This window comes from Leptonychotes weddellii, chromosome X, assembly GCF_054177405.1.
Source record: "Leptonychotes weddellii isolate Sample4059 chromosome X, ASM5417740v2, whole genome shotgun sequence".
In the NCBI taxonomy this organism is placed as follows: Eukaryota; Metazoa; Chordata; class Mammalia; order Carnivora; family Phocidae; genus Leptonychotes; species Leptonychotes weddellii.
In genome coordinates this window covers 105,363,277-105,374,811 of record NC_138385.1, presented here as the reverse complement: position 1 = coordinate 105,374,811, position 11,535 = coordinate 105,363,277, and the positions used below count along the sequence as shown (strand labels likewise).

At 42.8% G+C, this 11,535-nt stretch overlaps 1 protein-coding gene across 1 annotated transcript in view; it reads right to left on the bottom strand.

The window, feature by feature from the left end:
* ARSL (arylsulfatase L) overlaps positions 1-10,231 on the bottom strand; it is a 19,414-nt gene extending 9,183 nt beyond the window's left edge. The window contains exons 1-7 of the mRNA XM_081807982.1: positions 9,075-10,231; positions 8,089-8,133; positions 6,823-6,972; positions 5,291-5,412; positions 3,710-3,832; positions 1,480-1,903; positions 550-557 (exon numbers count right to left, since the gene is read on the bottom strand). Of these exons, the coding sequence (XP_081664108.1) occupies positions 550-557; positions 1,480-1,903; positions 3,710-3,832; positions 5,291-5,412; positions 6,823-6,972; positions 8,089-8,111 (850 nt within the window). The 5' untranslated portion in view covers positions 8,112-8,133; positions 9,075-10,231. The remainder of the gene's footprint in view (positions 1-549; positions 558-1,479; positions 1,904-3,709; positions 3,833-5,290; positions 5,413-6,822; positions 6,973-8,088; positions 8,134-9,074) is intronic.
* Between the last annotated feature and the right edge of the window lie 1,304 nt (positions 10,232-11,535).

The following is an 11,535-nucleotide window of genomic DNA, read 5'->3' as shown; positions in this document are numbered from 1 at the left end:
TAAAGTGCAGACTGAGGTCCTAGAGATGCAAAATATGGATCTAGGCTGTCATGTCCTTAAACAAGTGTATCTGTTACTCTTTAATGTGATGACTAACTTTCTAAAGTCTGTTGAAAAATTCGCACTGATGTTATACATATTTTTCCTGAATTTTATCAATTTATAACTCTACATACTTCTGGTAGGTGAAGGTAAGACAGAACACCAGGCAACTGTCTGATCTGACATTTATTTCAATTACTTCAGGATATGTTCCCACCTTGAACCTTAGCATACAGAATAAAGTGATACTGCATATTTGCTTTTCTTTTTAATTGCCTTCAAGCAACAAAGTTTAGGATATGACATGGTTATTTTAAAACACACTTTAAAAATGACATTAGGTTATTAATTTCAATTTGAGTGTTCCCCCATCTAGGTGATGCCTCATCTGTCCCTCTCTCCATCTGATCTCTATGGCCCACTCTGTTCTTAAAGAACTGAAACAAAAGCGAACACCTTAGACTTACTTAGGACACATTAGGTCACCCGCTGAAATTTGCAAGGTACGGTTGCCCCTTGAATAACACAGGTTTGAACTGTGCAGATCCACTTATATGTGCATTTTTTAAAAATATAAATACAGTACAGTACTATAAATGTATTTTCCTTATGATTTCTTTAATAATGTTTTCTTTTCTCTAGCTCACTTTGTAGTAAGAACTCAGCATGTAACATACAAACTATGTGTTGATCGACTGCTTATGCTATCAGTAAGATTTCCAGTCAACAATAAGCTATCAACAGTTAAGTTTCGGGGGAGTCAAAGTTATATGTGATTTTCAGCAGCACATAGTTTCAGCGTCCCCCCCAAGGGTCAACTGTAATTATCAGCATCATTTCTGACCCATGTTAGACAATTCCATGAAAAGAATGTTCTGAAACATGATCACAGCCTTATCACCAGCAGGTGAATTGGGGTTCAATGGTGTCTCATACTTTACTGGAACACACTTGGGGAGCATGGAACTGCCCCTGTGTGGTGTAGCTTTTCATCATGCCCCTCTTGGCTCTGACATACTAAGTGCCTTTGTTACTCAAATTTACATTGAGCATAAAGTTAGCAACAGGACAACTTAGTTCTGAGGATAGAGCTTTAAAAATATTTATAATTTATTATAAATCTTCAAGGGATTCAGTTTGTTTTATTAGTTAAATATGGCCCGTGGTGATCAGCGGGTACTTACCTAATGGGGATGGCTCCAAGTAGGAGGGGACAGCAGCAAATTTCAACTGACTTGTCATCTGTTTCAATGGGCACAATCAGGCTGGGCTCAACTGAACATCATCTCTGACACACTTTACCAAAAATATCTTTCTGGCCCAGGGTGATTTCACTATTCATATCTCCATTACAGAAAGAAAGTGGAAAGACTTTTTGAAATGCATTTTCATCAGGGACCAGAGCACTAGGATGAAGCTAACCCCTTCGGTGCTCACCTTTGGACAAAGGACGAGGCCTCTTTGAGAATAAGAGACGTTGTCCTTTGAAAGTGCATGGGCTGCTCAGTGATGGTGTGGTTTCTCATCAGAAAGCAGTCTGCATGAACAATCAAGACCCCCATGAAATAGGAGGTCATGAAGAGCAAGATGGCTGCAATGGTCGACCAGATGACCGGAGTCCAGGAGCCCGATGTCAGGTGGGTGAGTTTCCCAGTAGTGAGTGTGAGGGCAGTGAAGGCCATGATTTGGAAGCAGACATTCAGTTTGTGCTCCATGCCTGCACGCTTCTCTGACAGTTCCCAGTGGATGCAATCTCCCATCATGGAAAAGGGCATTCCATAGAAATGGTCGAATCCGTGGTTGAGCGGGTGGTGGCAATGATCGTTGGAAGATTCACAGTTGAGACCCAGATGCCATTTTCCTGAAAGGGAAAAAGGATGCCCATGTGACAACTAACTGATCATTGATTAGTAGGTATTGCATGCTTGCCACATTCCAGGTGCTGTGCTGCACACAGGAATAGGGTAGGGAAGTAGAGGGATGTAAGTAGTGTTCACTGCTATTTCAACCACAACCTGGCTTCGTTGAGACAGAGGAATGAAGACCCTGTGTGGCAGCATTACGTGGTATATTGCTTCCTGTTCCGCTGAAACAAATTACCATAAACATGGTTGCTTAAAACAATAGGAATTTATGCTCCCGTAGTTCTGAGGCCAGAAGTCCAGAATCAAGGTGTTATAGGGCCATGCTCCCTTTGTAGGCTCCTGGGGAGGATCCTTCCTGCCTGTTCTAGCTTCTGGGGGCTCTAAGCATTCCTTGACTTGTGGTCATATCCCTCCCACCTCTGCCTCTGTAGGCACACTGCCTTCTCCCCTTCTGTGTCATATATTCCTCTGTGTCTCTCTTAAAAGGACTTTTGCCCTTGCCTATAAGGACCACCTGGGTAATGCTGGATAATCTCCTCATCTCAAGATCCTTAATTTAATCACATCGGCAAAGACCCTTTTTCCATATAAGGTAATATTTTTTTAGCTTCCAGCGTGTAGGACATGACATCTTTGATGACTGTTATTCAGTCTACTGTACCTGAATTTTCAAAGCTCTGTGGCAGAGCAATAAGGAAGGCACAGAGTGCTCACCTTGTTCTAGAAAACAATCTGTTGTACTCAGCATGGGTAAAGGGTTTCCTGACTTTGGAATTGTCCTTCTCTTTGTTAAACCACTGTAATGGTGGTCAGGGTCATGGTAGGAGATACGTTCTACAGAGCACACCTTTCAATTCAATCAATGGCAGATGCTTAGCTTCTCTACTGTCACTACTAGAGTGTTGATAGAGACCTGTGTGTCTTCCCACCACCCCAAATGACCGTCTCTCATCCAGAAAACCTCATGAGATTTTCCAAGGAATGTTCCATGACAATAGACTTCTGTCTCAAAAAAAAATGATAATGAGCCTATTGGATTTGATATTTGGTGTATCAGCTAGTCTTGGTCTTTATGATCAATAAATGGCCCTGTTAATAAAAATTGTCACTATAACATGATAATGACAGTGACAGGTTGGTCCCCTGTCAAGAAACTACTATCCTTTTTTTTTTTTAAGACTTTATTTATTTATTTGACAGAGAGATAGAGAGAGAGCACAAGTAGGGGAAGCTGCAGGCAGAGGGAGAGGGAGAAGCAGACTCCCTGCTGGGCAGGGAGCCCGACATGGGACTCGATCCCAGGAGCCTGGGATCATGACCTGAACTGAAGGCAGCGGCTTAACCGACTGAGCCACCCAGGCGCCCCAAGAAACTACTACCCTTAACTGTACTTCATTCTATACATGACATGGTTATTGACATCCAGAAAAATAAGCATGCTATTTATGGAAACAGAGAGGGAAGAATTATGCCCTGCAGTCACATTTCTGTGCAGAATTTAGGGAAAACAACATTATGGAAATTGTTGGTAACTTGTTGACATTAGAAAAAATTTTTCCTTTTTTTTTTATCATGTGTATCAGCAAATACTGTGAAATGCCAGGTGTTTCATTAAGCTGATATATCTTGAGCATCTACTTTGCACTAGGCAGTCTGGGTACTGAGGTCATTCCTGCATTCATGGAGCTTTCTGTCTGATGGACAATCCCACTGCATTAAAACCATTTCATTTCCAAGCTTTTTGGTTGAATACACTCTCCATATAAGGGAAATGTGCTTAATACTTAAAAAAATGTACATACCTATTAGCCCAGTGGCATATCCTTTGTCTTTTAATATTTTTGCAAAAGTTGTCTCATTGGTTGGGAGCCCTCCAGATACTCCGGTCCACTGAAGAACACGATAACCATTGCTGGAAACCATACCTTTGGGGAAGCATTTTCAAAGAAATGTTACTATCACACACTGACATTTATCATTATTATTAATTTTCATTTAAAATATGCAGTGAAACATTAATTGAAAACTTAGTGAGAAGACTTATTGTCCTGTTATGTGAAGGTTATAAACACAAAGAGACTTAAGTGAAAAAGGAAAGAGAATTAAAAATAGTTTTATAATTTTACCAACTCTTTATATAATCCAGAGATTCTCAAACTCATCTGTACTTTGGAATCATTAGGGAAGCTCCAAAATATTCTGAAACCTGGTTGTCAATCCAGAGGTTGTGATTTTATTTTATTTTAAGATTTTATTTATTTATTTATTTATTTATTTATTTATTTATTTATTTATTTAAGGGAGAGAGAGAGAGTGTGTGAGCAGGGGGAAAGGTGCGGGGGGGAGGGAGAGGGAGAGAATCTCAAGCCGACTCCAGGCTGAATGTGGAGCCCCGCGAAGCTCAATCTCACAACGGTGAGATCATGCCCTGAGCTGAAATCAAGAGTCGGATGCTTAGCCAACTGAGCCAATCAGGTGCCCCCCAGAGATTGTGATTTTACTTGGTTGGGGTGGAATTTGGGATTTGGAATGGTTGCAAGATGCCCCAGAAGATTCATGTGTGGTAATAAAGTAGGGAGCGATGGATATAGTTCATACTGACCCAACATACCCAAGGCATCTACTCAAGTGTTTAAAAATGTAGGTTAAATATTTTTCTAAAGCTCTGCAGTATACGGTGGAGAAACACTGACTTGGAAGATGCTCTGTGCCTCCTAGACCATTTTGATGAATATAGTTCAGTCTTACTAGAGAAGATCTACTTGGCTCCAAGACTGAACATATCTCATCGATCATCATTTGGGAACTAGGAGAATTCTTTCTGAGATTTTCTAAAACTTTGACCATGCATCTGGTTCAGTGGAAGACCAGTGGAACATAAATTTACATTAGCCAGGATTCCTTCTTCCCTGGGGGCATGAGAAAGTACCAGGGACCCATACATATGAGGGTCTGTGAGAGTCAGTTTAGTGTGTCACATGGCCAGGCCAGTCCCCAGTTATTCAAACACTAGTCCACTAGTTTAGGTTTTTCTATGAAGGTCTTTCAAGATATGGTTAACATCTACAATCAGTTGGCTTCAACTAAAGGAGATAACTCTTGATATGGAGGTTCCTTATCTTTAGGGCCAAAGGGCAGAAGGATGCCAAAGACATCACACAGACTTTTGAACTTTTGGTCTACTCTCTACTCAATCCCCCTGCCTGTGTCACCTCATTACCTGTGGGGTTCTATAGCTCTTACTGACTCTAATCTGATGGTAGAAATATGGAGGGAGTAGATTATTCTCTCCCCACTACAGCAGTGGACGCATGCTTTAATACCTCTAATATAGGGAGTGTGTTTTTCTCCAGAGCCATGGTTAGACATGAGAGAGGACAAACCTGATCGGAGAGGGTATCTGCCTGTTAGGAAAGCAGCCCTGCTTGGGGTGCACACTGACGCAGCTGCCACATGCTGGGTGAGCATCACACCATCCTCTGCAAGGCGGTCAATATTTGGAGTCCTACAGAGGGAAACATGAACAGTGTTATTCCCTAACAGACAAGCACATAGGTTTTTCTACAAGCATATATACATATTTAATAGAAATTTGGCCCATCAATGTCCACATAGCCAAGCTATGGAAAAAGCCGTTATGTCCACCAACAGATGAATGGATAAAGAAGATGTGGTCTGTATATAGACAATGGACTATTACTCAGCCATCAAAAGAATGAAATTTTGCCATTTGCAATGACGTGGATGGAACTAGAGGGTGTTCTGGTAAGCAAAATAAATCAGTTAGAGAAAGACAATTACCATATGATCTCATTCATATGTGGAATTTAAGAAATAAAACAGAGGATCATAGGGGAAGGGAAGGAAAAAATAAAACAAGATGAAATCAGAGAGGGAGACAAACCATAAGAGATTCTTAACTATAGGAAACAAAGGGTTGCTGGAGGGGAGGTGGGTGGGGGATGGGGTAACTGGGTGATGGACATTAAGGGGGGCACATGATGTGATGAACACTGGGTACTATATAAGACTGATGAGTCACTGAGCTCTACCTCTGAAACCAATAATACATTATATGTTAATTAATTGAATTTGAATTTTAAGAAAAGAAAGGAAATCAGCGCATCGTCATTTAACACATCAAGGTATTCTTAGGAATGACCAAAAGTCAGTGGCAAGAACTTCAAATATCACCCGAACCATCGAAGAAACATAAACTCAATTCGATATTGTTTACTAAGTTTCTGCAACATGCTGGGGTATGGAGATGGGCATCATGGGTAATCCAGAATTGAGAGTCTGGAGTGCCTTCTCTCATGGGACTCACAGTTTTGATCAGAAAATTGGACCTCTTGGCACCAACATATTGTAGTCGGTACGTGAGGGTGGGATTCAGATGCATGTTGGTGGTGTTGCCTGAGCTGGGTCCCCAAGGGCAATTAGAATGTGATCAAGGTGATGGGGTGAGCTCATTCTAAGACAGATGTGCCAGCAATAACAGGCAAGCCTGTCATATCTGGTGGTGACGGGGACAGGGATTTGTCCGTCGGAAGCAGAGCTTTTCAGCAGGGAGCCCTGAAGTCATGCTTGAGTGGGTGGACTTGGGCTGATGGGTGGAACTGGAGTGTGAGTAAGCTTGGGTTTTTGACTCTGATGCAACACCACCGATTTTTTGAACATTGTCCATCATGGACCATGCTGATGGAAACCACGTCTAAAAGTGAAGTGATGAGTCACAGGTAGGATGAATCTGAGCTGGGGTTAGTGCTGGGGTGGGAAGAAGGAAGGGTTAGGGGGCGTGAAAGGAAGTGTGTGCAGAATCCTGTCGAAGTTTGGATGGCGCATATGAAGAGTTGGATCCGTTGTCAGTGGTGTCTTCCTCAGGGTGTCAGACGAGCGACTCTCAGACCCTTGCCTGATGCTGTTGTTGCCGTAACAACCAATGTCGCCAATGCCAAAATCGTCCGCCATCAGAAGAAGGATGTTTGGACGTGCACCAGATAAATCCCCACAAGCTGATGGCCTCACACCCAGAAGCACGCCGACTGTCACAGTCAGCCAGCTCCTGAAAGACAAGGTGCCGACGAACGCTTAATTAACACTGCTATTCCATGTCATGTATGTGACTTCTGTAAGTGGGACTTTTGTAGGTGTGTCACCCATTTTAGGGGACTTTGATATTAGCATCCCATTGCCAAAGAGTGTGAATACATTCTTAGGCATTTGATTTTTTTTTTTTTCTTCGTTGAAAACAATTCATGCTCTTGATGGTTTTATTTCAACTGTAAACATTTTTTTTTTTTTTAAGCCGTAGGGTCTGTTGTTAGGTGATCATACCCATGATTAAGAAAAAGCCTTATTTGGTTTTCTTTTTATGCATGGATTAGGTCTCCAGAAAAGTTATAGCTCCTTCCCCTTTGCCCTTTCTTGATTTTTCCTTAAATAAGGAAACTGTGTTGAACTTGGGTATCTGTGGCACTTTCTAGGCAGTTGGGCCACTGAGCAGAGCAAGACAGAGATGAACAGTCAGGGCAAGGGCTTACCAATGCCAACTGGTGATTCTGAGTCTATTAAAAGTCTCCATATATTCCAGCGTGAATGTGACTGACTTTTTTCACTCACGGATACCTGATGGGAAGTGGGTCTTTTGAAGTGATGGAGGTTCCAGCCCAGAGCAGAGACACCTGATATGGTGGTGGCATATCAGGAGAAAGAATTGCCATGGAGCTTGGTGGCTATCCCACTATCTTTACTACCATAACCGTGGCGTCTGTGGAGTCCCTCCTATATATATATATATATATATATATATATATATATATATATATATATATATATATGGAAGCCAACTTGGGCACATGCATACACAGCAGGACAAGACTGTTGCAATCCCCAGTGCCATGGAATAAAGATGAGATCGGAGTCTCCAAAGAAGATTTGCAATATGGGTTCCCTGGAAAACCGGACAGCTGGGTTTGGGAAAAGTGAAATAGAATTCCTTCAGAGGCTCCCGGGTGGGGAAGTGTGGATCACTGATAGGAATCCTGAGTTCCATGATCACTCCCCCAGATGTACCATCAGTGACTAAGTGAGCAAGACCACTCTGTCAATGTGTCCTCACAAAGGGACAAAAAGAAACGTAGAAGCAGCAGATTAAGGATCGCATGTAATGCTGTCTTACCAAGAGTGCTCCCGAGGTAACATGTTCTCTCCTGCCTTTTATTTCCTGGAAGAAATAAAGAGGTCTATCAGAACAAAGGCAGTAGATGTGCACTAATTCCATGTATAAAATACTAAGTACCTGAGGAAAGGGAGACTTTGACTCTCTCTGATGCTATCAATGAAACCTTAAAACAACAACTGAAAACTCATAAAAAGAATGGTCTTCCCCATTGAAAAGGCCCTTAAAATGCTGAACACTGTCTTAAGAAAGTAGAACCTGTGTCTACTGAGGGCCAGATGATACACATTTGGGGCTTTTCTACCAAGATGATCCTTGTTGCTACTATTCTGCTCTGCGACTATAACATGGCAGCCTCCATGGGCGATAGACACATGACCGGGTGTTGTTGTCTTCCACTGAAACCTTATTTACAGATCAGGTGAGTTTTGCCCCCATGAACCATAGATTCCTGATCTTTGATATAGAAGGTAGAAAGGAAAGAAAACGCAAAATTAAGTGTTAAGATTATTGACTTGAAATGATCTCCAATACAAGTATTTTTCAAAAAATTTTTACTTGCCATAAATACAGATAACAAAATTCACCATCATGACCATTTTTAAGTGCAAAGCTCAGTGGCATTGAACAGATTCACACCATTGTGCAACCATCCACCTCTGGAAATTTCTCATCTGTTCGAACTGAAACTCTGTCCTGATTAAATACAAACTCGCCATCCCACCCCCCAGCCCCTGGCTCAGACATTAAGGCAAAGCCAACTTTGGATTTTTGTGGGTCCATGACCTTGACCTGGCTTGGCCCTTGCAGTGACCTTGAAGCTCTACTCATCAGTTGTTTGAAGAGATGTTGGCTTCCACGGTGTGGGGGTAGGGTGCTCCTGAGTCTGGGGAGCATCCAGCCCTCCTATGAGCGCCACCCTGTGCCATGTGAGCTGCTCCCTGGGAGAGGCCAATGGGCTCTGTGTCCTTCCAATGCAGACTGACCTTTCTGTGTCCTTCATGTTCTGTGAATGTCAGTCCTTGCTCACAGGTGATACGGGGTTCTTTGCAAGCTCCCTGGCCATCTCAGGTGATTTCTCACACCTTCGCACACGGCATTCATCTCAGTGGAAGGACAGGGCAATGAGCCTGTGGTCAACCAGATGGCCATTATATGCTGCTGGAACAGGGCAAAGCTTGTGCAGAAAAAGACCCCACAGGATAGGTTCCTTTGCGGGCCGTATGTAGATACCGGAGACTGCATCCATCATAGGGAAGTTTTCAGATTCGATAAAGGCTGGTGGGTTCCACCACTGGGCAAGGTCTAGCATCAAGCCATGGCTGTTTATTCACTTCACTTATTTCCAGGAAGGATTTTCGTGAGGCGTGAGCCACCCAGCTCTGTGCACATTTTTATTTTGCTTCTGGAGGGTGCGTGATGTTACGCCTTGTGATAGTAGCGATGTGTTTTCTCTACCATCCAAAGTGTTTGGTTTACATCGAGGCTCACTCTTCGTGGTGCTCATTCTATGGGTTTGGACAAATGTATAACGACATGGATCCACCGTTATAGTATCCTACAGACTGGTTTCATAGCCCTAAAAATCCCCACTCTACCTTTATGTCATATTTGTTTGCTTGTTTGTTTTCTATTCACTAGGGAGCACGTTCCTTCCTCGGGGGCCAGGATGCAGATTTCAGGCAGCATGAACAGGCTGCACCTGTTCATCCCTCCCCGCCCCCAACCCCGGCAACCACTGACCTTTTACTATCTCCATAAGTTTGCCCTTTCCAGAATGTCCTAGAGTCGGAAGCGCGCAGGGTGTGCGTTGTTCATGAAGCCACTCCACTCCTCTGACGGACAGCTAAGGTGTCGGGGATTCTGTGTGCCTGATTTGCTTTTACAGGTAGAGGGTTTCGAACAGCGTGTCTCAGAATGAGCAGAGGAGGGAAGCTGGAAATGCTTTCTTTTCATACTATCCATGTGCAACCTACCTTTAGTTTGGTCCAGTGCACGACTTTGGGCTACACATCTTAAATCATGACCTCTTAGGGGGTCTGTATAAATATTTTTATTTATGTATATTTATAAATTACATACTATATTATTTATACATTATATGGTAATATATATACACATACTATACATTATTATATGGTACTATATTATTTATACATTATATGGTAATATATATACACATACTATACATTATTATATGGTAATGTATAATATGTATGTACTATATAAAATATAAAATATATGCTATAGGATAAAGTATGTGCCGCTGAGACAGGAATTTTATCTAGTTATACCTAAAATTTTGGTTTTTTGCCAGAAAAAACCTATTAGGGGATGCTTCTGACTTTTCTGGGGAAGGTGGCTGGTTATATCTGTCATATCTGGTTACGGTTGAGACTCTTTATCTGACAATCGTAATTGAAAACTCATATGAGGTTTCCTTACACCAAATCTTTGGCCTATCTTCTAAAGGATATGCTCTAGACATTTAGCTACATAAAGGGAGTGACCTCTATGTAATGCAATGAGCTGCAATGACCTCAGCAGTTTATAGAATGCTGCATACTTTCCTTCAGATTGGCTTCCTGTTAGCAGAGAAAACTTTAAGAAAATACAAGCGGGGAGAAAAGCAGAGAGCAGCATGGTGGTTCCTAGGGGCTGGGGTTGGGGGGGCGCTGGAGAGGTGAGGCTTAAGGGGCAAACTTACAACGAGAAGAGGATTAAGTTCCGGCGACCGACTGCACAACAGAGCGCTCATCCTCAACAGTGCTCAAAGTGGCTAACAGACCAGATCTTAATCTTTTTCAAAGCGAAAAAAGGAATGGTAACTCTGTGACGTCCGGAAGGTGTTAGCTAGGGCCCGTGTCGTAATCACAGAGCAATTCGCGCATGTACCAAAGGCACACGTGTGTCCGTCAAACTTAGACAATGTTATCGGTCAACTGGACGTCAGCTTTTAGAAAAAAGATAGGGAAAATGGGGTGCAACGCATAATGTAGGCTTTGACTCTCTTCCAGACCGGGATGAGATTGCAACCCTGCTTCCTGGCTGTCCTCCAGCCCCAGGGCGGCAAGCCTGCCTTTGCCACTCCGTCTGAGCCCTGTTCCCAAATTTAGCTGAGTTTCCAATCTCCAGGATCTCTTCCACATCCAGTCCACATGCTTTGAGACCTGTAGGAATCTAGGATCCTTCCATTTCCCCCACCTCTGGATTATGTTTCTAGTTCATTCCAGTCTGCATTGCTTTTGGAAATCACCCCGGGGAAGGGGAGGGGGTAGAAATGTGTCACTGATGTTTTCGCTTTTCATTTTCTCCCCCCTTTTTTTACAAAACTGCTTCTAAAAGATTTCTACAGACCGCCTCCGAGGACGTGGTGTGCTCTCCGTGACGGCGTGCTGTTCGGGATAGCTGCCCAGCATCCTTGGACGTGCTGGGACCACCCTGCCA